The sequence below is a fragment of the Aotus nancymaae genome, unplaced genomic scaffold (assembly GCF_030222135.1).
Source record: "Aotus nancymaae isolate 86718 unplaced genomic scaffold, 86718_ANA_hifiasm-v0.15.2.pri h1tg000022l_1, whole genome shotgun sequence".
In the NCBI taxonomy this organism is placed as follows: Eukaryota; Metazoa; Chordata; class Mammalia; order Primates; family Aotidae; genus Aotus; species Aotus nancymaae.
Window position 1 is genome coordinate 48,308,151 of NW_026988435.1, and position 25,642 is coordinate 48,333,792.

The window sequence follows — 25,642 nt, forward strand, 5'->3', positions numbered from 1 at the left end:
CACCACTGCCCACCTGTGGACCCAGCCCACCCACTGCCCACCTGTGGACCCAGCCCACCACTGCCCACCTGTGGACCCAGCCCACCCACGTGCACCTGTGGACCCACCCCACCCACTGCCCACCTGTGGACCCAGCCCACCCTCTGACCACCTGTGGACCCAGCCCACCCACTGCGCACCTGTGGACCCACCTCATCCACTGCCCACCTGTGGACCCAGCCCACCCACTGCCCACCTGTGGACCCAGCCCACCCACTGCCCACCTGTGGACCCAGCCCACCCACGTGCATCTGTGGACCCACCTCACCCACTGTCCACCTGTGGACCCCCCCCCACTACTGCCCACCTGTGGACCCACCTCACTCACGTGCACCTGTGGACCCACCCCACCCACTGCCCACCTGTGGACCCAGCCCACCCACTGCCCACCTGTGGACCCCCCCCACTACTGCCCACCTGTGGACCCACCCCACTCACGTGCACCTGTGGACCCACCTCACCCACTGTCCACCTGTGGACCCAGCCCACCCACTGCCCACCTGTGGACCCAGCCCACCCACTGCCCACCTGTGGACCCAGCCCACCCACTGCCCACCTGTGGACCCAGCCCACCCACTGCCCACCTGTGGACCCAGCCCACCCACTGCCCACCTGTGGACCCACCTCACCCACTGTCCACCTGTGGACCCCCCCCCACTACTGCCCACCTGTGGACCCACCTCACTCACGTGCACCTGTGGACCCACCCCACCCACTGCCCACCTGTGGACCCAGCCCACCCACTGCCCACCTGTGGACCCCCCCCACTACTGCCCACCTGTGGACCCACCCCACTCACGTGCACCTGTGGACCCACCCCACCCACTGTCCACCTGTGGACCCAGCCCACCCACTGCCCACCTGTGGACCCACCCCACCCACTGTCCACCTGTGGACCCAGCCCACTCACTGCCCACCTGTGGGCCCATCCCACCCACTGTGCACCTGTGGACCCACTGCCCACCTGTGGACCCACCTCACCCACTGTCCACCTGTGGACCCAGCCCACTCACTGCCCACCTGTGGACCCACCCCACTCATGTGCACCTGTGGACCCACCTCACCCACTGTTCACCTGTGGACCCAGCCCACTCACTGCCCACCTGTGGACCCAGTCCACCCACTGTGCACCTGTGGACCCACTGCCCACCTGTGGACCCACCTCACCCACTGTCCACCTGTGGACCCAGCCCACTCACTGTCCACCTGTGGACCCAGCTAACTCACTGCCCACCGGTGGACCCAGCCCACTCACTGCCCACCTGTGGACCCACCCCACTCATGTGCACCTGTGGACCCACCTCACCCACTGTTCACCTGTGGACCCAGCCCACTCACTGCCCACCTGTGGACCCAGTCCACCCACTGTGCACCTGTGGACCCACTGCCCACCTGTGGACCCACCTCACCCACTGTCCACCTGTGGACCCAGCCCACTCACTGCCCACCTGTGGACCCAGTCCACCCACTGTGCACCTGTGGACCCACTGCCCACCTGTGGACTCACCTCACCCACTGTCCACCTGTGGACCCACCCCACTCACTGTCCACCTGTGGACCCAGCTAACTCACTGCCCACCGGTGGACCCAGTCCACCCACTGTGCACCTGTGGACCCACTGCCCACCTGTGGACCCACCTCACCCACTGTCCACCTGTGGACCCACCCCACCCACTGTCCACCTGTGGACCCAGCCCACTCACTGCCCACCTGTGGACCCAGTCCACCCACTGTGCACCTGTGGACCCACCCCACCCACTGTGCACCTGTGGACCCACCTCACCCACTGCCCACCTGTGGACCCACCCCACCCCACTGCTTACCTGTGGGCCATGCTGGGGACGGGGGGAACCTGCTTGTCACATGGCTCTGGGCAAGGGAGGCCCTGGGCGCTGGGCATGGCATCTGCTCCCGGTGAGGGGCCTCCATGGCACCCAGAGGTGGCCCTGAGCCGTTGGCCTGACCCAGCTGGTGGAATTTGCAGGTGTGAACTTCACATTCCCACATTTGTCCTGTTTCAAGGAGAGCCTGAATCCTTTCCCTATGCAGCAGGGCAGCCGCCCCAATCTTCATTCCTTGCCCACAACCAGAGTCCACCTTTTTTTTTTTTTTGAGGCGGAGTTTCACTCTTGTTACCCGGGCTGGAGTGCAATGGCGCAGAGTCCACCTTTCTTTGTGACCTAAAACTCTGCAGAGGAGAGAGAATTCCACTGATTTGAAAAGAGTAGTTTGTCTCTCTGAAAACACCTCTGGTTAGATGCCTCCTATCTAGCCTCACCCAGGTGCCACGTGCACCCAAGGAAAGGTGCAGGGCCAGGTGCCAAGCTGTGTGGCAGGGGCGGCACGGGGACGGTTCTGATGGGGCAGGAGGTGGCACGTGGCCTGTATGCAGGTCTCCAAGGACGTGTCCTCTGAGCTGCCGTGGGTGCCGAGACTCGGGAGGTGCTGCCGCCCCATGCACTGCCACCCCGGTGCTCTCTTCCAATGTCCCCTCTCTCCAGTCTACAGGTGCCCAGGTGCAGGTGGCTGGGGACATGCTGCCCAACTCCACGGAGCGGGCAGTGACCATCTCGGGGACCCCGGACGCCATCATCCAGTGTGTCAAGCAGATCTGTGTGGTCATGCTGGAGGTACTGTCTGTGCGCTGGGGCCAGACCATCTCAGTGCCAGATTTGCCTCTTGCACTGCAGGCAAACGCTTGGTCGCCCCGGTCGCCCTGAGGACTCACACAGTTGGGGCTGTGGGGGCTCCTGATCTGGGCTTCCAAGGCAGCCGGAGTGAGAATTTGTGCCAGTGTGGGCACGTGAGGGTGCTGGGGCTGGTCGCTGAGGGTCCAGTGTCCATGGCGGCATCCAGGGCAGAGCATGTGGGGAGGGCGGAGCCCCCTCCGGAGCTGGATGAGAGGTCGTCATCCCGCTGAGGGACTTTCTGCACGGAGTTGGAGCTGCACACACGGTGCTCATGCCGCCAGAGCCAGGCCTTGATGGGGGCAGCTGGGTGTGGGAGGGAGGCAGAGGCAGGAGGCTCCTCTGCGCATGCAGTTCTGCAGAAGGAGGCATCAAACCACCATGGAGGAACCCAGGGCAGAACGCGGGAAAACACACAAAGCCCAGGCAGAAGTAGAGATGCACAAAGCTTCCAACGGAAAAGCAGAGGCCTCAGGGCAGACGCCTCTCCTGAAATTTTGGGGGGAGGAAAAAATTCTGAAATATACTCAAAGTTCATGAAGCCATCAATAGTTGGCAGCTTTTCCTGAAGCAAAAATGAAGAAGCCCACCCCAGATGGAAGGTTCTAGCAGCTCTGCGGAATCAGCCTCCAGCCCCTCCTGCAGCCCAGGCTCATTCCTCTCTCGTACTTGGCTTGGGGTTCAAACCCATGTTTGACTCTTTAAAAAATGTCTGCCTAGTTTTTGTTTTCCTGAAGTTTGATATTTTATGAAGTCAAAAATATTTTTCAAAATATTCTCATTCTGAAATCTTCCCCACTCCCTGGTTAGGGTGACAGTGCGAGCCTGGTCTGAGCTCTCTGTTCGACGCTTCTGTCTCCGGGGCCCTGGCGGCCCTGCGGCCGAGGCTCAGGAGCAGTCAGTGACTGGAACGATTCTAAGAGGGACATCCCCGATGGAGGGCCGAGGTCCAGCTCCGAAGGACACTCGGGGTCATCGGCGCCACCTAGTGCCTGCCTGCATCTCGGTGCCGCGCAGCGCGGCCCCACAGACAGGGCCATCGTCGAAACCACCTGTCTTCTTCCTGGACCGGGAGGTCTGAGCAGGACAGGGAACTCACAGCAGACGTGACTGGTGAAGATGGCCGGGCAGCCGCCCTCACCCCCGCTGGCTGTGCAGTACCGAGGCCCGGGCGCCATCATCCCAGGGAGGAAGATGCGTCACACCTGGAAACAGCCTGGCCCGCCCTCAGCTGAAGAGTGGCTGGAAAAACCAAGCCAAGGGTGCTTACAGACCCTCCCGGTTGATTGCAGGGCTTCTGGACTGGGGAGCGGGCATGCCTCACCTCACACGCAGGAGACTGCGGAGGAAAGGGCTGCCCAGGGCGCGCTGAGTCTGTGTGGGGCCCGCCGAGAACACAGACATCGCCACAGATGGTGCCCTGCCCACCCAGGGCCCAGGGAGGCTCGTGCCACCCCAGGGGAGGCCAGCAGGCCCTGTGCCCACACGGGAAGTGAGAATCATAGGCCAGTGTCAGCTAGGAGCTCCTGTGCCAGGGTGGCGTTGGGGGCCCATCGAGCAGGGGCGCCAGCATCTCTAGGAACCAGGGAGGGCAGTGGCGGCGGCGGCTCCTGTCCACCCTCAGTCAGTTCCTCCCACCCCAGGGCCAGCCTGGGTCAGCCCAGACCCGCCCAGCATCCCCTTCCCCATATTACTGTAGGTCACACGCAGGGCCCTGGCTCTGCTGATCCGACCACCCGTCCCCAGCATGGTGCTTTGAGTGTGACTGGCGCTCCCTGAGCACTGAGCTGGCACTGAGTCAGCGGAGGCCCCAGAACTCCCAGCAGGGCAGGCTCCCCTGCCACGAACGGTTCTCTGGGTCCAGCTCCTCCTCTCCCTGCTGGACCGACCCCAGCTGGGGTGCCCCTAGGCCTAGGAGTCCCACTTCCCTGTCCTGACCCCGGGGGATGGCCACACGGGGCACTGCCCTAGGAGGAGGGTCAGGCTAAAAATGTTAATCCTGAGTTTCCCACAGAATAACCAAGGGAAATTTCAGCAAACCTCATCATAACTGTGGAATTTTTTCTTTGGAGTCTATAAGCTCTTGGAAAGTACTTTTTCAAATAGTGACGTGGGATGTTTCCAAGTCTCCCATGGGGATCTATGCTGTCACCATGGGCCAAGCTGAGTGCTTTGGACACAGGTCCCGGCGGAGTCCTGCAGGGCTCCCCTTTCTCCAGAGCATTAAGAGAACACTCCAAGGGGCCTCCCGGCTCCCTGTGAAGCCCACAGCGCAGCCTGCAGGGCCCCGTGCATCCCAGGAAGGACCCCCGTGGAGGGGCCAGCACCACAGGGCTCATCTGGGTCAGTGGCCAGGCCTTGTCCAGCTGGGTCTCGGGTGTAAGGGACCCCCCAGCTGGCCTCACACAATGGGACCGACCCTCCACACTGCCCCAGAGCCACCAGGGATGTTCGGGGCAGGTGGTACTCTCAAGTGGCCGGTATGTGGCAAACTGTACCCCAGCGCTCAGAGAGAAGGAGCCGTCTGGAGGGGTGGGACCGTAAGACAGCCACTCAGAGGGTGTGGGGACTGGAGTTCTTCACTCCCCTCCCCAGCACTGCTGCGACTTGGGGAGGCTGAGGAGGGTGGAGCCGGTGCAGGGGTTGAGTGGGGTGGGCCAGGACACGCCTCCACAGTGCAGGGGTGAGTAGGGTGGGCCGGAGCCTCCCCAGAACAGGGGGTGAGTGCGGCAGGCTGGGGCGTGCCTCCCTGGTGCAGGGCGGGTGAGTGTGGTGGGATGGGGCGTGCCCTCCTGGTGCAGGGGGTGAATGGGGTGGGCCGGGACTCGCCTCCCTGGTGCAGGGTTGAGTGGGGTGGGCCAGGGCGTGTCTCCCTGGTGCAGGGTGGGTGAGTGGGGCAGGCCGAGATGTGCCTCCCCAGTGCAGGGAGTGAGTGGGGCGGGCTGGAGCCTCCCCAGTGCAGGGGGTGAGTGGGGTGGGCCGGCGCCTCACCGTTGCCAGGCTGCAAAGCTGCTCTAATGCTCTCTCTCCCTCTCCTGTCCCTTTTCCTAGTCCCCACCGAAAGGTGCCACCATTCCCTACCGCCCAAAGCCCGCCTCCACCCCTGTCATTTTTGCAGGTGGTCAGGTAAGAGCCGACCCGCTCGCGGCCTCCACTGCCAACCTCAGCCTTTTACTGCAGCACCCGCCGCTGCCCGTTAGTGCACTCAGGTTTTCTCGCCTTCTCACGTGCACGTCTCCCACCCGCGCTGGACGCAGAGCTCTCCCACCCACACCCAGCACCGGCTGGCGCAGGGCCCTCAGGGCACGTCCCCTCACAGCCCAGGCAGGAAGGACGAGCAGACCACACTGAGAGCTGGCTCTGCGTAACCAGCGCCTGGGAACTGGCTGCTCTTAGGAAGCTTAGGTAGCCGGCACGCAGGCGCCTTCCAGGTGACTTTGCGGCTCATGCTGGAAACAGCTGGCGCGGGAGAACCAGGGTCTCGTTTCCCGACATCCAGCTCCCAGGATGCACTCGTAGCAGGGACACGCGGGAGGGAGGAGCTCTGCACAGAGGAAGGACGCGTGGCCTGGCGAGCCGTGGCCTGTGAGCGAGCGTCTGCGCCGCTGTGCCAGGACCTCCCTCCGCTCTGAGCAGGGGCTTTGCAGGTGCCCCACGTCCTGTCTGCAAAGCTGGCCCTTATGGTTTCCACACTCCAACTCCGTGTTCTCCTGCCAGGAATGACAGCACCTCGGGAGGAGCTCAGAGGATGGGGCCTTGCCCCAGCCCCTCACCTGAGCCCAAACCCTGCCCAGGGCACGGGGAGCACCCACCCACCCCAGGGCTCCTTCAGCCCTCAGTGGCCAGCAGACTTGGAAGGTGTCCGGCGGGGGTTGGCCTGGAAGAGCTCTGCGTCCAGTCGGCCGCGATGTGTGTCTTTGTTCAAGGGAGAGTTGAGACAGACGCCCCCACAGGTGACCCTGGCAGGGCAGAATGGGCCTGAGGTTTTACTTTACCATCAGAAAGGAGACAGAAGAGGCAAATGTTAGGACTTTTCCTGGTGTTTTCCTTACGGTGTAAAGGAATCTTATCAGAGCTCCCGTTTGTGGCCCACGTTGGAGGGAGAGGCCGGGGCGTGTCCATCCCTTCCCTCCCGGGTGTCCCGCGTGCTCAAAGCAGAGCACACCTTCCCCCACGCCCCCGACCCTGCACCAGCCTCATCTCTGCAGCCCTGCACACACCCCTTCCTGCCCTGCTGTAGTCAGGGAGCCCCCACATGCACACACTGTCCTTACAGCAGCCCCAGGACACGGCACACCCCTATCTCACAGCCAGAAAACTGGGCCTGACGAGCCAAGGATTTGCCTGGTGTCACAGCCTTGTGGGCACGCGAGACATGTCCTTACCTCGCCAACCCAGGGGGCTCTGGTCACCGGGGATCACACAGAGTCACACAGTGGGAGAAGTCCCCGTGCAAAACTCCGTTTCACTGCTTTCCCCCCAAATTCATGGTTCATTAACAGGGTTAGTAACTCGTGGACTCCACCTTGATGTTTAAACAAATCCATGATAATATCCTGTGGTAAAAGGAGGGATTTTGTTCAAAAGGAATGTGTGTTTATACAAACACACGTGGAGTCTTCAAGCCACTGGGGGTGGGGTCACCGCTCCAGGGGAGAGGGTGCACAGAGCCCTGCTCAGCCGCCAGCCACGCGCCCCTAACTCCTCTATAGAGGGCGGCAGACCGCCCTCCCGACTGCAGCAGTTGGAGGGCTCTGTGCAGTGGGTGCTGTCCCGAGGCTGATGCTAAAATGTCAGCCCTTTGAGAAGTGGGCCCAGGGCCCTGGGAACAGTGTGGCCTGGCCAGTGGTCAGCCTTGGGGTGGAGGACAGAGTCACAGGGAGTTACTGCCCTGAGATAACCCAGGGGGCCGGCTGCAATGCAAACCCAGGAGTGAGGGCATGAATAAGACCTGAGCCTGGAAGCCACTGGCGTCTCCCGGATGACTCAGACCAGAGTGCCTAGATTAGGACACACAACCCAGGACAGACCTGGAGGACCCACCCACTGTGCTTCTGTCCAGTTGCAGAAATCAGGGGCCTAGAAGATGCTCCACCACTGTGGGTGCTCTGAGGGCGCCCGTGCAGCTCCCCTGTGGCCTCTGCTCCAGCAGCAGCTCCTGTCAGCCACCCCCACGTTTCTAGCACGACACGTTCACGGGTTCAATTAGCAGAGCCTGCTAAGGGATAAGCAGATAGAAAACATAACAACAGTGAGAAGATAAAGTCAGAAAAGCAGCGTGGCCTAGGTTGCAGAATGCTCCGAGCCCTTGCGGTTCAGCTCAGACAGGCAGGGCTGACCTGGGACCCCGTGCGCTGAGGGGGCAGCTCCCAGCATGATTCCCAGGGCCCGTCACCTTCGGTGACACATTGGAACCTGTCCCTGGCAGCACCTTTGCAAAACACTCGCAGTTGGTCCTCACGACACTCTACAGGACAGTGGGGTCCTTGGTTCCTGCTCGATCTGATAAGATTCTTTTACTTCCTCTGCCGATGCAGCACAGTGGCCTCATGGCCCTGGGGTTTCTTTCCAAGCTGGAGGTCAATTGGCCTTTAACTCCCAGGATTGGCTTGTTTATGATGAAAACCCGTGGGAGGGTTTGGTCTGCACGATGGTGACACGCATCCTTCGCCGAGCCATCCCTCTCAGGTGCGCAGGGGCCCCACGTGTGGTCACCGTGGACACCACGGGTCCTCATGGGAAGTGGCGTGGGGCCAGCACAGCCAGGGGCTGGTAGCCTCATCCTCCACCCCAGGGCCACCAACAGGCCTGGCGCAGCCCCGTCCGCTCCAAGTCCTGACAGCTGTTGGTGCTCTTTGCTCTCCCTTGACTCTGTGTGGTCCATTTGTCGTCTGGCCATGAAATCACCTGAATCACCTGAAAGCGTCTTCGCTGATGGGACCTGGGGGCGGGCGGGGCCTCACTCACCTGCCCAGATTTCAGAGTCAGGGTGGGTGGGAAGGGGCTGCAGGTTGGAGTCACTTTTGAAGGCAGGGGAAATAATGAAGCAAAACGAGGCCTCCGGGGCCCCACATGACATCTTGGGCGGGCGCATTGCTGCCCCACAGCAGAAGGGCCACCCCTCCCGTCTCTCATGAGGGCTCTCACGAAAAGCAGCAAGCCGTGACTGACGGAGACCCGCTTCCTGTGTAGACTGGCTTTTGCCAAACTGGCTTTCGTCACCTTTTAGAGCTTTCTTTTGTTGTTTGGATTTCTTGGGGTAAATATTTCCCGAAAGTATTTACTCAGACGGCTGATTAAATTTTCAAAACCTTAATAATTAGCGGACCTCCTACCGGGGAGTCAAACAGATCATTCTTAGATGATTTTGCTTTAAGAAACTTGAGTCGCAGGAGTTGGAAGCATCATGGCTGAACTGTTCCCACCCACGGACCTGGCCAGCTCAGCTCTGCCCGCCCAGAGGAAGTGGGCGAGTCTCCCCTGGGCTCCTGGTCCCCTGGGAGGGTCGGCCCTTTGTCCCAGGATGGGGACAGGTGGAGGGGCCCAGGACCGGGAAGCTTCTACCGGAGGGTCCTTGTCATGCTGGAGGGTGGCGGCGGTGACGGGCCGAGGTGCAGCCGGGTCGCAGCCTGACGGGGTCTCTCTCTGTCTCTCCAGGCCTACACGATTCAGGGACAGTACGCCATCCCCCACCCGGATGTGAGTTTCACGTTGCCTTCCTCTCTCCTCCCTCTTCTCGTAGCTGTTTTCCTCCCTGCATGCCGCTGTTGACTGCTACTAACATTAATATTACTCAATAATATTAATAACTTCTCAGCGTTCCTGACCTGTGTCGTATCCACATGACCTTGAGTGACCTTTTAACCTCTTAGCTCTAATCTTGCTTGTGTTGAGGACTTGGCCTGATGTCAAATTGTCTTGATTCTGCCGCAGTCCTGGGTTTTCCTCCCTCCCACGGGGCCTCGGAGGGAACTGAGGACAGTTCCGTCCCGTGCAGGGCGCCGAGGGTACACTCACCCCACAGGCAGGGGTTAGTGGCGCTTTCTGTGCGCCTGTGAAGTTGGGTGACATCATCAAACAGGCCACAAAGATACCTTGGCAAGGACATTTGAGGGCCTGGTGAAATTGACTCTCCCCTTTCAGAGTCCAAATGGAAACGTAGGGTCCGTCTACGCATAGAGATCCCAGCCGAGGAAAGCCAGCAGGGGGAGCCTTTGTCTTCCTTCCAGAGTCAGTGATGCCGCGCTGGTGTCACCGTCCCTGGCTCTCGTGCGGGGCTGGGTCCCATGTGCCTCTGTGCCCAGCGGCTCCCACCCGTCTCTCCTGCTGTGCTGGGTCTGGGTGTGATTCCAGTGCTGGAGGAAGAAGATGCCGTCAGACAAACGGTCCAAGGGGAACCCTGGTCTGCACTGGGCTGTGCGGCTCTGAGCCCTTGGGAGCCTAGAGATAAACATTGCAACCTGTGAGCAAAGGTCCTCTCTGGAGACCGCTTTAGGGCCCCCAGGGCGTGAGGGCTGCACGGCAGGCGCTGGGGAGAGGGGAAGGGAGAGGAAGAGGGAACAGAGAGATGGCCTCAGCGGAAGCTGCTTGGTGCTGTCTGCAGAGGGGACAAACTGGAACTGGTTCTGAGGAGGCTTTCTCTTCTCTAAACCATTTGAATGTTGCCCAGCTCAGCGGCTACTCCTCCTAACGCAGTTCTGGGCCGTGTGCTGCTCGCTGTGAACTGCCGGAGGCGCCGTGAGCTGGACGGAGTAGGGCTGCTCAGGGGCCTTCTGCAAACCCTGCTCCTCTGAGTTGGGGGCGGGGACGTCCATCCGAGTGAGGTGAGAAGGCAGGTCGGGAACATTTTTAAGAATTAATGATCGTTAAATAAGTCTTTGATACAGAGATGCAGCATCACTGCAGGAAAACGTACGAGTGGAGAAGAGATACCAATAGTTACTCCATTTAAAAGAATTCTCATAGAGGCAACACGGGAATCGAATGGTAGAGACCCGCTGATCAGGAGAAGCCTTTCCCCGCCTGCCCCAGGCCACGTTCAGTGGCTCCTGGCTTTAGACCTTTGGCGGTGCTGCTGTCGCTACATCCGGGACACCTCATCCTGGAGTCAGCCGTACACAGCAGTGCCTGAGCCCACCGGGAGGCCGGGCTGTGGCCACCACTCACCGGAAGGCACTGTTGGGCCCGCCCCAGCCTGCGCCCAGCCGCGGTGTTAGGCAGAAGCAGAGGCGTGCGTGTGCGTGTGCGTGTCCCCGTGCGTGTGTGAGTACAGCAGGGGCACGGGGCTGCTGTGATGCCTCCTAACAGAAAGCCTACGTGAAGGAAAATGGCAGTGAGGCTGGGGAGTCAGAGCTGACTTTCTGGGACAGCCCAGGTCTGTTTCAGACTCAGGACGGGTGGCCATGCACATCTAGGGATGCATGTGTGCAGAGGCGGGTTCTAAAGGGGGTGTCACTTGACTTTGCAAAGCTCTGGAACCCGAAGGAAAGGCAGTATGTGGCCCTTCTGGTAAAGGGAAGGTTAGTCGATGGGGTCAGGGCTTGTCTTTACCCCACACTGTAGCCCTAAATTGGATGTTCAGACCTGCAGGGACCCTCTGGTGACGCTTACGGGTTTCCTGTGGCCACAGAGCCTAAAGTTCCCACTGCTGCCTTCGGCTGAGCACCCGTCTGAGTCAGAGTGCTTGTTGGTCTGAAATTCCCAGAGGCTGTGGCTCTGTGTGCTCATGTGTGGGAGCGCACACGTGGTGGGTGTGGGTAGTGGCTGTTACGTGGATTGGTGGCTTTGCTTTCCCACGTGACTTTCTCAGCATCTCTTATAATTGGGTAGTTTTGCAGACTGTTCCAAATGAGCTTAAACAAACATCTAACTAGCTGTGGGAGAACTGCCTCCGTGCACGTGGTAGTGACACCAAGCGATAGTGTTAGAGCCTGGGGGTCCCGGGGCTGGGCGCGACTGGGTCCTGAGGGCTCCACCCTTGTGAACCGCCTTGGTGCCCCCGTAACAGGGGCTTCAGGAGCGGCCTCCCCCCACCCCTCCTGCCCTGTGAGGACGGAATGTTCAGGCAGCATGTTGAAAGCAGAGACGGGGCCCTTCCCAGACACCAAGCCGGCCAGCGCTTTGATCTCCGGTCTCCAGCCCCATAACCGTGAGCCACGCGTCTACGCTGTCTGCGAATTACCCAGTCCGAGGCATTTCGTCCAAGCAGCAGGCGTGGACTGAGATGCTTGGTTCCTTACTGTGAAGCAGCTGTCTGTGGAAGACACTCTGTTGCCTGCGTCAGTGCTGTGAGATTTGCAGAGCAGCTGTTGTTAATAGAACAGGGGAAGCTTCCATCGTGCGTTCTTGCAGGCATATAAAATTGAAGACTCAGATAATGACTTAATTCATTAAACACAAAAATAAAATGATCGTTTGGTGACGTAGGTGACAATGATCAGGAAAGCAATTTTTATCTGAGCTTGGTATTCAGTAGAAATTTTAAAAGCTTCGACTTCTTAGACTATCAATACGGTATAGAATATATTATTTTCATTTATAATATAATTGAATAAAAGGTTGTTTATACGACAGTGGCGGCTTACATACAGACACTAGGGTCATTTCTTAGCAACGTGATATTTTACCTGGATGTGTGGGCCCGTGAGTAAGAAACATCCAGCATAAGAAAATACGCTCCTTAGGTTTGAGTATTTCTTTCTGTAAAACTCAAAAATGCATGTGTTTTCTGGGCCCAATTCTAAAAAGTGTTTTTAGCTTGTTCTTATTTAAGAATCATCGGGCTGGACATGGCGGCTCATGCCTGTAATCCCAGCCCTTCGAGAGCCTGAGGCAGCTGCGTTTCTTGAGCTTAGGAGTTTGAGACAAGCCTGGACAATATGGTGAGACCCCGTCTCCACCAAAAATACAAACAAAGTTAGTCAAACCCGTTGGCACATACTTGTAGTCCCAGTTACCCAGGAGGCTGAGGCAAGAGGATTCCCTGAGCCCGGGACGTGGAGGTGCAGTGAGCCAAGATCACGCCACTACACTCCAGCCTGGGCGACAGTGAGACCCCATTTCAAAAACCAAACAAACAGAAAGGAGTCACCGGCACCCGCCTGCCCGGCAGCGTCTCCCAGCTCCTCGCACAGCACTCGCACCTGCGTCCTCCCGAGTGTATCGTGCTGTCGACGTCCAGCTGTTCTGAAGAGGCACGAAGCCCTGCTCGACCGCGGGAAGGACTTTGGAGGACAGAAGTGGGCATTTCGGGCTCAGCCTCAGCTGTGGTCCGGTCCGGTTCTCCAAGATGGCCACCAAGGAGCCCGGGAGACTGTCCATGTGCCTCTGTGTGTCCTGCCTGGCCCAGGCCAAGTGCAGTTTCAGAAACGAGAAAGAGAAACAGCACCTGAGACCTGGGACCTGAGAGCAGAGCAGAGTACGCACGCCTGGATACACACACGCCTGGACACGCACACACCTAGACACGCACACACCTGGACATGCACACACCTGGACATGCACACCTAGATACACACACGCCTGGACACGCACACACTCGGACACGCACACACCTGGACATGCACGCCTAGATACACACACGCCTGGACACGCACACACCTGGACATGCACACACCTGGACACGCATGCCTAGATACACACATGCCTGGACACACACACACCTGGACATGCACGCCTAGATACACACACACCTGGACACGCACACACCTGGACATGCACGCCTAGATACACACATGCCTGGACACGCACACACCTGGACATGCACGCCTAGATACACACACACCTGGACACGCACACACCTGGACATGCACGCCTAGATACGCACACGCCTGGACACACACACACCTGGACACGCACACGCCTGGACACGCACACGCCTGGACAGACCACTTCTCTCTCACCCAGCACTTCTGCCCCTTTAATGGCAGTGGTGCAGTTACACCAGAAAGGAATTGTTTTTTTCTGGAAGAAATTAGTGAACTTCAAAAATACCCTCATAGGCCAGGTACAGTGGCTCTCTCCTGAGATCCCAGCATTTTGAGAGGCCAAGATGGGAGGACTCCTTGAGCCCAGAAATTCAAGACCAACTTGGACAAAAAAGCAAGACCCCATCTCTACAAAAAATACAAAAATTAGCTGGGTGTGGTGGCACGCACCTGTGGCGCACCTTCTCAGGAGGCTGAGGTGGGATGGTTACCTGAGCCCCAGAGGTCGAGGCCGTAGTGAGCAGAGATTGCACCACTGCACTCCAGCCTGAGCGACAGAGCAAGACCTTGTCTCAAGAAAAGAAAAAATACCCTCAGATAAATGAATCTTTGTTTCTAGTCGTCCAAGTCTCCTAATCTCTCCCTTACTTAATATCCCCATCATTTGGAGCGGATATTGAAAGCAAGCAAAAAAAAAAACCCGTTCGAGGTGATGAAGAATTTGCCACGTCGGCTATTTCAGATGAGCCTTGCGCTAACCCTGTGAAGCAGAGCTCAGGACCATGGGGCCAACGCCACACACAGGAAATGGAAGGTCTGAGAGGTGCCTTGGCCAGAGCTAACGAGCCGGTGATGGGAGAGCCACCCAAGCAGCTGGACGTGAGCAGCAGATGTGGAGCAATGCTGGAAGTCAAGTGGACACCAGTGTCTGCTAAGAAGCTGGTTCTTCAGTGAAAGAGTCGTGGGGAAATTGTGGAAACGTGTCATCGGAAGAGGGAGCGAGGGTGGGATGCACGGCCAGATCCTGTGCTGGGTGCGGCCCTTCGTCCCAGCTGTGCGATCCCCGGGACGCCGTCAGTGCCACATGTTTCCCCTGGACACGTGAAGAGCACGCACAGGCTCTCGTGAGCGTCTCACGCACCCGCAGAGATGCGAGCAGATGGTTGCAGAATGCTTTCTCCTCCCACTTGTTCTGTGTCTCCCTCTGGAACCCCGTGGGGAGGTGGGCGAGGGGCCCCTTACACTGTAGTGAGAGAGTGGCCAATGCCCTGTGCCCTGGGCACCTGGCTGGGGGCCCCAGCCTCTCTCCCTCTGAAGCCTGACACTTTCCAAGACCCTGCAGCTGCAAGTGGTGCTAAGGCTTGCCCACGGCCCCACCTGCTGTCAGAGCTGTGCTACTGCAGCCGTTCCTCAGGAAACAGGAGGCCCAGGCAGCCCGCACCGTGGGCTGGAGTTCCATCTTTCCTTTCTCGGAACGCCCCGTCCTCTGCTGGGCCCCGGCGGCACAGCTCTCACGCGCCGTTCCTGCCCGCTTGCCCTTCTCAGAACCAGACTTCACATTTTTACAGGACCCTCGGGACACTCAGTGGCCCGTGGAATTCTGAGAAACACTGATCGGGAGGCCTGAGAAGGAAGAACCCGCATCCAGTTGGAAGCCCAGGGCGGACGTGGAATGGAGAGAGAAAATTCCAAGAGACACACTTGGAGAAACTTCCAATAAGAGAAACCATCCTCACATTCAGAAACGCCAGCAGTTCACAAACAGGACAAACTAAGGGAAATCCATCCTGGAAATATCGAAGCAAGACTACGTAACACCAAAGACCAAAATCAAATCTTAAAAGTAATCGGAGAGAATATGACAAAGGGGCAACAGTGAGAAATTAGGTTGACTTCTCATCTGCAACTTTAGAAGCCAGAAGATGGTGGCTTAATCAAAGAAAATCGTTGTCAGCATCAAACTCTGTCTCAAGGGAGGATCCTTCAAAGACCTACATGTAGCCATTTGTAGACAAACAGATGTGACCGGGAGGCCACAGCAAATGATCTTCTGATGGATGCCCTGTGGGCGATCCCAGAAGGAAGACTGGAAACGCAAAGAAGTGTCCACATTTGGTTAACAAACATCATCTGTGAACGCACGGAGGCCCCTGCCTAACTCACAGGATGGACACAAGACTCAAGTGGATAAAAACAGCACACGTAAGATCGGGTGTGCATGAGGAGATGGGAACACCCGCAGGAAAATCACTGTCTCGTTCCACTAGAGGGTGAAGATACCGAGTGTAGACTCAACGCACACGTTAAAATTCCAGTGACCACTAACAGCAAAGGTGTCCGATATGTGACGTCTGTGACAGGAGAGGTGAAAACAAGTGAGGGAAAAACTGTTAACCCAGCAGAAGAAAGGGAGCGAAATAAAAAAGAACCCCTGGAAAAGCAGGACAATTTGAAAACAAGACGTTTAAAATCAGTCCAAACACGGGGATGATCGTGATCTAAGTGAAGTGAGATTGCAGTTAAGATGCGAGGCTGTCAGACTGTATTTTTAAGCTGAACAAATAGACAAGCAAACAAGCAAAAACAGTTTTTTTTTTTGGTTTTGTTCTTTCGAGAGACACACCTGAAGCACAAGGACCCAGAAGAAAAGTGAACGAATGAAGAGGCTAAGGAATACTCGAGAAATAAGCTGGTCTGCCAATGTTAACGTCAGGAGAGGGGAAAACTTTAGTCATTCCATGTTGATAAATTCAGCTCACAGAAGATACAGTCATTCAAAATTTGTACGTGCTTAAAACATAGCTTTAAAATATATAAAGAAACTAGTTGACAAAACATAGAGAAATTGGCAGACATTACAGTGAACACTTGGCACACGTCTGTTTCCATGAGTGAAAGGCCAAGTAGACGGGTGAAGAAAGCATGAACGGCATTCTCCGGGATCCTGACATAATCGACGGGGGTTGAACACGACACCCAGCACCGCTGTAGAATTCACCGCGACATTTGCAAAACCTGATCGCGTACCAGACCGTAAAGCACATCTCACCGTCTTTCAAAAATCGGAATCGTGTAGCTCACACTCTCTCAGCAGAAAGCAGTTACAGTCACGCACCGCGTGGATGGTTCAGGCCACAACAGACCACACAGACGATGGTGGCCGCATGAGAGTGGAGGGGAGCCGAGCATTTCCCGGCGCCGTCATAGCCGGTGTGAAGGTGCACGCTCCCCGACGTGTGCTGCTGGTGCAAACCCCCTGTGCTGCCAGGCGTCTAGCACGTGCTGTCATGCACGGTCCATCGTTCTTCATGGCACTGATAAACGCCGGCGGCACTGGGTTATGTATTGCTATGCTTTTTATCTTATTTTAGTGTATTCCTTCGAATTTTCTAAACAAGGTAGCTGTAAAACACCTCAGGCAGGCCCGCAGGAGGTGTGCAGGAGGCACGGTTACCATCGGAGATGACTGTGCCAGACTGTGTGGTCTGGGTGCAGTGAGAGACTAGTAAACTCAGACCTGAGAGCCCAGGATCCCCCCACACAGGAAGGAAGCCGTCCCTGAGATGTGGACGGGACGAAGCTGCCCACGAGAGCCTGGGAGAGGGCAGACGCTCCCCACAGTGCCAGGACGGCAGGTCGTAATTTGCTTCCTGCCATAAACAAAAACCATCTCCTGTGTATCAAGAACTCCAAACAAGACAGAAGAATTTAGCAGCTTTAGGAGATAATATATAGAAGAGCGTCGTATTCTCAGGTCAGGGGAGGACTTCTTAAAACTAAGCTCAGACCATAAAGGAAAACACTGATGAGTTCAGCTACTTCAGTTTTAGAATACTGCTTCTCGTAAGACACCACGGGCGAGTGGGGAAGAGAGCTGGGCAGCACGAACAACACGCAGGGTGGCGTCGGAAACGCCAGGGAGCTCTCGTGAAGTCAGCAAAAATCAAGCAATAAGAGAAATGGGCGAAGGACAGAAACAGGCACTTTACTGGAGAAGAAACGTGGATGCAGGTTAAAAAACCCGTGACAGTGGCCTTGGCCTGAGTGACAGTTGCATGCCTGCGTTTGTTTTGTGATAATTCATTGAGTTGCATCTTAACAAATGCTTGTAATTTTAGTAGTTGTCTGTGTGTTACATTCTGAGTCAGTGTGAAGTGGAAAAGGCAGTTTACAGACAAACAGCGGTCATGGGACACTTCCCTGCCCGCCCTCCTGCCCTCCGCCCCTCCCCTCCCCTCCTCCCTCCTGCCCTCTTGCCTGCCTGCCTGACTTTCTTCCCCTCCTCCCTCGACTTCTGTCTTTATTCTTTTCCTCTCAGTGATTTGGAGGTTCTGGTGAGAACCAGAAGCCTCATTTTTTAAAGGCAGAATTTTCTCAAAAATTGGAAGGCCCCTTGACACTTAGTCCTGTTCCCGCCTTTAAAAAATGTGGAAATTGAGTCCAAAAGAGATGCAGTGGCTGGACTGGTGCCGGGCAGAGCCGGGTGAGCACTGTGTCCTGGCCTTCATGCACCCACCCACCCCTTCCCTCCACAGGTGCCCACCCAGCACCGCCCTGTGCTGGGCCAGGCCTCCCTAGGATGTCCCCTGTGTTTATAGGTGGGGAGGAAAGAGATTCATCTCCTAGTGTGGTCACTTCTTCATAAAAAGCCAAACATGTTGGGGACAGTGCTGTCGCCTGCAGCACATCACAGCTGCCGCTCACTCACATCCATTCCCCACTTTATAGTTTAAGGAACTGAGGCCTGGGGCCACCAGGCCTTCCTGTCGCCACAGCCACAGGCCGGGCCATCTTGGAGCCGACTCGAGCCACTCCATCCTCTGCAGAGCCCATGGGCGCCCCCTCCCCTGTGCCGTGGGCAGCGGGCCTGGCCACTGGGAGTCGGGGGGTTGCGGATCCCGTCTGTGCCCCTCAGCATCCGGTGACTGGCTGAACTCGCCGGGAGCACCGCACCCCCCTTGCGGTTCTCCTACCCCGGCCGGGCAGCCCCGGTCTTTCCTGATGTGCTCTGTCCAGGTGGGGCCTTCACTAGGACCTTGGTCTTTCCTGACGTGCCCTGTCCAGGTGGGGACTTCACTAGGACCCCGGTCTTTCCTGACGTGCCCTGTCCAGGTGGGGCCTTCACTAGGACCCCAGTCTTTCCTGACGTGCCCTGTCCAGGTGGGGCCTTCACTAGGACCCCGGTCTTTCCTGATGTGCCCTGTCCAGGTGGGGCCTTCACTAGGACCCCAGTCTTTCCTGACGTGCCCTGTCCAGGTGGGGCCTTCACTAGGACCCCGGTCTTTCCTGACGTGCCCTGTCCAGGTGGGGCCTTCACTAGGACCCCGGTCTTTCCTGATGTGCTCTGTCCAGGTGGGGCCTTCACTAGGACCCCAGTCTTTCCTGACGTGCCCTGTCCAGGTGGGGCCTTCACTAGGACCCCGGTCTTTCCTGACGTGCCCTGTCCAGGTGGGGCCTTCACTAGGACCCCGGTCTTTCCTGACGTGCTCTGTCCAGGTGGGGCCTTAACTAGGACCCCGGTCTTTCCTGACGTGCCCTGTCCAGGTGGGGCCTTCACTAGGACCCCGGTCTTTCCTGATGTGCCCTGTCCAGGTGGGGCCTTCACTAGGACCCCGGTCTTTCCTGATGTGCCCTGTCCAGGTGGGGCCTTCACTAGGACCCCGGTCTTTCCTGATGTGCCCTGTCCAGGTGGGGCCTTCACTAGGACCCCGGTCTTTCCTGATGTGCTCTGTCCAGGTGGGGCCTTCACTAGGACTCCGGTCTTTCCTGGCGTGCCCTGTCCAGGTGGGGCCTTCACTAGGACCCCGGTCTTTCCTGGCGTGCCCTGTCCAGGTGGGGCCTTCACTAGGACCCCGGTCTTTCCTGGCGTGACCTGTCCAGGTGGGGCCTTCACTAGGACCCCGGTCTTTCCTGGCGTGCCCTGTCCAGGTGGGGCCTTCACTAGGACCCCAGTCTTTCCTGGCGTGCCCTGTCCAGGTGGGGCCTTCACTAGGACCCCGGTCTTTCCTGGTGTGCCCTGTCCAGGTGGGGCCTTCACTAGGACCCCGGTCTTTCCTGGCATGCCCTGTTCAGGTGGGGCCTTCACTAGGACCCAAGGCATCTGCTTTCTCCTGCTGCCCCCGCAGGGCCTCGTGTCTCACCGGGAGGTAGACTTTGTCCCGGTGACTTCAGCTGGTGTCCTTGGGACAGCATCTCCCCCACAGGCTCTCCTGGCACCCTCGTCAGGGGCTGCACACACATCCCCTCGGTTAACCTGGCAGGCCCGTTCACTTTATGTCACGGGGCAGCGCAGATGCCGCCCACGTGGGAGCCGGGTCATCTTCCTGGGCCGGCAGCTGGGCTCTGCAGCCCACCAGGCAGGGGCGCCACCAGCCCTCCAGCCCCTGCTGTGGCCTTCACAGGCACCCGCTCTTCAGGGCACTCTTAGAGCTGAGCCTGACCCCTGACCTGAGCTCTCCTGCTGCACCAGGAGTGGCCTTGCTGAGTCTGGGATACGGCCAGGTCTCCTAGGACAGCCAGGAAGGCGGAGAGGCCTGGGCAGGGCCTGCTTTGCAGATGTGCCCCTGTGTAAGTCGTTGCCAGATGTGTCTGCAATGGCAGATCTCTGGAAGCAAAGTCAGTCTGCAGCACCAAATGCCTCACAATCTCACTGCTCTCCACTACACTCAGAGGTATGCCAGAGGCCACGGGCTTGCCATGGGGACCGGACCCCATCCTGTGGGAGCACGAAGAGGCCAGACAGCCCCCTCCTGCCAGGCCTGCCCTGCCCGCCAGCTGGCAAGGCCAGGGGTCAGGGAGGGGTGGGGCTGAGGAGCAGCCCCCATCCTCCCAGGACACTGGGTACTGAGGAGGGGCCTTTATCTTGACTCCGGGTGAACTCTTAGGAGAGGGCTGAGTGCAAACCCACCCAGGAGCACACAGCTGGGGAGGTGCTGGGACCACGGTGGCTGCCTTCCTGACTGGGCTCCCTGGTGTCTGGGAACCCGGGTTCCAGGGGTGGGGGGCAAGCATGGGGGTCTTGTCAGGTGCCCAGCAGCTGGCCTCCTCGCGTGCAGACAGCAGCTCTGCTCCGAGTGCCCACGCCTCCAGCCTTGGTGGCCTCTGCGGCGGCTTCTGCCACCCCACACCCTGTGCAGCGAGGAAGCCGAGCTGCCTGCCTGGCGGGGGTTGCAGGGGTCCACACGCAGCCGCCATGCGGTGATGCATTTGGGTCGGATCTTCTGAAACCCATGGGAGGTGATGCCCCTCCCCGAATGTGCCGCCTCCCTTCCTGCTGGGCTGCCCCCCCGCAGAGGAGCTTCGCCCGGTGCCCTCCTGAGCCCCAGGACACCCTCTGCAGTGCCCAGCCTTGGCAGGCCTGAGACTGGAGGCCTGTGGCTCCTGGGAAAGCCAGGTGTGAGGAGCCCCCTGCCGCCTGCTGAGCAATCCTGGCTCTCCAAAGGGGGGGCGTCATCTTGAGCATCCCAAATGTGGCCTCATCTTGCCACATTTACTGTTATCTTTTGCTATTTTTCGTTTTTATTTAAGAAATGAGACTCGGGTAAAATAACTTAAAAAATGGCAGCAAAGCACCCTTGAAAAGTCTTGTGGCTCAGGGACTGGGGAGGAGAAGGGCTGGGGGCAGCCTGCAGGGACTAGGGGCACAGGCGGCTCCCGGCCGAGGGCCTGAGGTGTCCCTCACTCACGCCTTCCACAGAAGCTTCCAGAACTAGTGTTCTGTAGTCACACTCCTGGAGATGACTAGAAGGCAGGTGTGTGGCCCTTCGGGTGTCCCCGCAACCCCAGGTCACCTCCTGGGTAAAGCAAGGCCCTGCGGGGGAGGGGAGGGGCCAGGCCTAGCACAGGTGAGGCCAGGGCGAGCTTTGCAAACTAGAGCCTCTGGATCCCGCAGGGGCTAGCCTGAGTTTTGTGACTAGTGACTTGGTCTTGAATCTCCTAGACACGCAGCTTGTCTTCCTCTGTGGCTCCCAGACTCTCCCAGGCCCTCTGTGACCCACCGGCCCCAGCCAGCTTCCTGTCCACACCAGCTGGTGAGAGGGAGGCTTGGCTGGTCCAGGCTGGAGCTGCCAGGGAGCCAGGGAGAGAAGACGGCAGCTCGCTGTGCTGCCCTCCGCACGCCGGGCAGCGGCCCCACGCCCGCTCACAGCCTGGGCTCCATTGGCTTTCCCCAGGCCAAGTCCTTGCGTTCTCTGGCGTCTGCCATGTGTCCGCATGGCCCTCTCTCTCTATCTGTGCAACGTTGTTACTGCCTTTTGAATTTGGTGTGACTTGTACTCAATGACAATAACCTTCTTAGCTCTCCTGTCCCTCCTACCCCAGCAGTTGACCAAGCTCCACCAGTTGGCCATGCAGCAAACCCCCTTTCCTCCCCTCGGACAGACCAACCCCGCTTTCCCCGGTACGTACCCAGCCCTTTTCTCACCTCCTTCTCTTCTCACCTGGGGCCTTTCTCTTTCTGAGCTGTGTCACTCAGGGCAGTGTGTGGACAGGTACAGTTGGAGTCGTGAGCCCCGGTGGTGCAGGGTTCACATGCAGCGGGCTTGCCGGGGCCGGGGACAGGGCGGGGGCGGGAGGTGGGTCTCGCTCCCACTGTGGGCCGGTTCACCAACAGCTGGCCTTGCCGTGGCCTTGCTGTGAAGAGACGTCTGCTCACCGAGAGTCTGCGCTTGCCAGGCAGTGCTGTGCTGTCCCGGGTGGCCCTTCCTGCTGAGCGCACCCACTGGGCCGCCCTGGAGCCTTTTCTCCGGGAGCAAAAGCACAGACAGCAGCCGTGGGTGCTCTTCTGCAGGAAGCCACCGCATGTCCCGGGGTGGCACCCAGCCCTGCCCCAGGAGAGCAGTGGCCGAGTCAGCCCCAACCCAGTCGCTGTCATGAGGCCGTCAAGGGCGGCCGACCGTGGCAAGCCCCCCTCCCCTAGGCGTGCCTGGCAGCTGGGCCTCCCTCCCCGAAAGGAAGCGCCACGCCTGTGTCTGACCCCCTTCCCCGCGGCGTGCCTGTGGCCGTGGCTGGAGAGAGCCCCGGTGCATGTGCCAGTCATATTTTGAGCTTCCCTAGTTGAAGGGACACTGCTTATCTCCTTGAGGGCAAAACATTAAACCTGTCTCTTCTTTGCTCTCCAGGAGAAAAGCTGCCTTTACACTCCTCCGAAGAAGCTCAAAATCTGATGGGCCAGTCGTCAGGTAACACAAAGCTACATGCCAGGAGAGCAGGCCAGGGCGGCAGAGCAGAGCCCAGTGGGAGTGGGTGTGGGGCTGGCAGCTTGCAGCCTCCGTGGGGGCTGCCGAGGGCGTGGGTGGTGCCGCACTGCCACTGTGGCTGGATGGTGGGGCCTGAGTTGCTCAGGGCAGGGAACCACGGCCTTGCAGGAGCAGGAAATAGAGGCCTCACCGTGGTGCACTTTGGAAAAGGGTTGCCTAGGACTACGAGCAAAGCTGTAAGCAGGAAGCTCAGTCTGAGCTGGATTTGCCCACACCCCTTCTGCTCTGCGGTGAAATGTTTGTTCCTCGGATGCCGTGGGGTAGCACGTGGATTTGTAGACTCAGTGCCCAAGGTCGTGAAACAGACGCAGTTGTTTGTCTGGGGCTCAGTGGATTCCTAGGCGCCTGTGAGGAAGATGCCACACACCTGCCACTCCTCATGGCTCTGTGTGCATGTGGCCGGTGCCACAGCGGCTTCCTGGTGGCCAGACAGGTGTCCTGTGACGACCTTCCTCTCCCTATGGCCCTGTGAACTGCGCTGCACACATGTACCAGCCACGGCAGGTTAAAATGAGTGGGCAGCGACGGGAGGTGTTTGTGGCTGCTCTAATGCTGGGGCCAGGAGACCTCTCCTGTGGGCTTGGGCTACCGGTTGGGGCATCCTCATTTACCCCTGGTTCCTGGAATGCCATCATCTTCATAAGAGAGAGACTCACCTGGGCCATGCTGTCCTGAGATGAATGGATCCCTGGGCTATGCTGTCCTTAAGCAGAGGGACACATCGGCCACACTGGCCTGAGATGGATGAACACCTGGAAAGTCTGTGCTGAGATGGATGGACACCTGGACCAAGATGGATGGACACCTGGGCCAAGATGTATGGACACCTGGGCCATGCTGGCCAGAGATGGATGGACACCTGGGCCATGCTGTCCTGAGATGGATGGACACCTGGGCCATGCTGTCCTGAGATGGATGGACACCTGGCATGCTGTCCTGAGATGAATGGACACCTGGACCAAGATGGATGGACACCTGGGCCAAGATGGATGAACACCTGGGCCAAGATGTATGGACACCTGGGCCATGCTGTCCTGAGATGGATGGACACCTGGGCCATGTTGTCCTGAGATGGATGGACACCTGGCATGCTGTCCTGAGATGGATGGACACCTGGGCTATGCTGTCCTGAGATGGATGGACACCTGGGCCAGTCTCTCCTGAGATGGATGGACACCTGGGCCGTCTGTCCTGAGATGGATGGACACCTGGGCCATGTTGTCCTGAGATGGATGCACACCTGGGCAGTCTGTTCTGAGATGGATGGACACCTGGGCCATGCTGTCCTGAGATGGATGGACACCTGGGCCATGCTGTCCTGAGATGGATGGACACCTGGCATGCTGTCCTGAGATGGATGGACACCTGGGCCATGCTGTCCAGAGATGGATGGACACCTGGGCTATGCTGTCCTGGCCTGAGATGGATGAACACCTGGAAAGTCTGTGCTGAGATGGATGGACACCTGGACCAAGATGGATGGACACCTGGGCCATGCTGTCCAGAGATGGATGGACACCTGGCATGCTGTCCTGAGATGGACGGACACCTGGCATGCTGTCCTGAGATGGATGGACACCTGGACCAAGATGGATGGACACCTGGGCCATGCTGTCCTGAGATGGATGGACACCTGGGCCATGCTGTCTTGAGATGGATGGACACCTGGCATGCTGTCCTGAGATGGATGGACACCTGGCATGCTGACCTGAGATGGATGGACACCTGGCATGCTGACCTGAGATGGATGGACACCTGGGCCAGTCTGTCCTGAGATGGATGAACACCTGGGCAGTCTGTCCTGAGATGGATGGACACCTGGGCCATGCTGTTCTGAGATGGATGGACACCTGGGTCATGCTGTCCTGAGATGTATGGACACCAGGCATGCTGACCTGAGATGGATGGACACCTGGCATGCTGTCCAGAGATGGATGGACACCTGGCATGCTGACCTGAGATGGATGGACACCTGGCATGCTGTCCAGAGATGGATGGACACCTGGCATGCTGACCTGAGATGGATGGACACCTCACATGCTGACCTGAGATGGATGGACATCTGGGCTAGTCTGTTCTGAGATGGATGGACACCTGGGGCAGTCTGTCCTGAGATGGATGGACACCTGGGCCAGTCTCTCCTGAGATGGATGGACACCTGGGCCAGTCTGTCCTGAGATGGATGGACACCTGGGGCAGTCTGTCCTGAGATGGATGGACACCTGGGCCAGTCTGTCCTGAGATGGATGGACACCTGGGCCAGTCTGTCCTGAGATGGATGAACACCCGGGCAGTCTGTCCAGAGATGGATGGACACCTGGCATGCTGACCTGAGATGGATGGACACCTCACATGCTGTCCTGAGATGGATGGACACCTGGGCCATGCTGACCTGATATGGATGGACACCTGGGCCAGTCTGTCCTGAGATGGATGAACACCTGGGCAGTCTGTCCTGAGATGGATGGACACCTGGGCCATGCTGTCCAGAGATGGATGGACACCTGGCATGCTGACCTGAGATGGATGAACACCTGGGCCAGTCTGTCCTGAGATGGATGGACACCTGGGCCATGCTGTCCAGAGATGGATGGACACCTGGCATGCTGACCTGAGATGGATGGACACCTGGGCCAGTCTGTCCTGAGATGGAGGAACACCTGGGCAGTCTGTCCTGAGATGGATGGACACCTGGGCCAGTCTGTCCTGAGATGGAGGAACACCCGGGCAGCCTGTCCTGAGATGGATGGACACCTGGGCAGTCTGTCCTGAGATGGATGGACACCTGGGCCAGTCTGTCCTGAGATGGATGGACACCTGGGCCATGCTGTCCTGAGATGGATGAACACCTGGGCCGTCTGTCCTGAGATGGATGCACACCTGGGCCAGTCTCTCCTGAGATGGATGGACAACTGGGCCGTCTGTCCTGAGATGGATGGACACCTGGGCTAGT

The 25,642-nt window shown here is 58.5% G+C and overlaps 1 protein-coding gene across 22 annotated transcripts in view; it reads left to right on the forward strand.

Moving 5' to 3' along the window:
* PCBP3 (poly(rC) binding protein 3) overlaps positions 1 to 25,642 on the forward strand; it is a 290,673-nt gene that overhangs the window by 248,081 nt on the left and 16,950 nt on the right. For 10 of the 22 annotated variants that reach the window (XM_064380239.1, XM_064380240.1, XM_064380242.1 and 7 more), the window contains 5 exons: positions 2,541 to 2,669; positions 5,778 to 5,921; positions 9,384 to 9,425; positions 21,752 to 21,830; positions 22,552 to 22,611. In XM_064380239.1, the coding sequence (XP_064236309.1) occupies positions 2,541 to 2,669; positions 5,778 to 5,921; positions 9,384 to 9,425; positions 21,752 to 21,830; positions 22,552 to 22,611 (454 nt within the window). The remainder of the gene's footprint in view (positions 1 to 2,540; positions 2,670 to 5,777; positions 5,922 to 9,383; positions 9,426 to 21,751; positions 21,831 to 22,551; positions 22,612 to 25,642) is intronic. The other 12 variants (XM_064380246.1, XM_064380247.1, XM_064380249.1 and 9 more) reach the window with 9 other exon arrangements.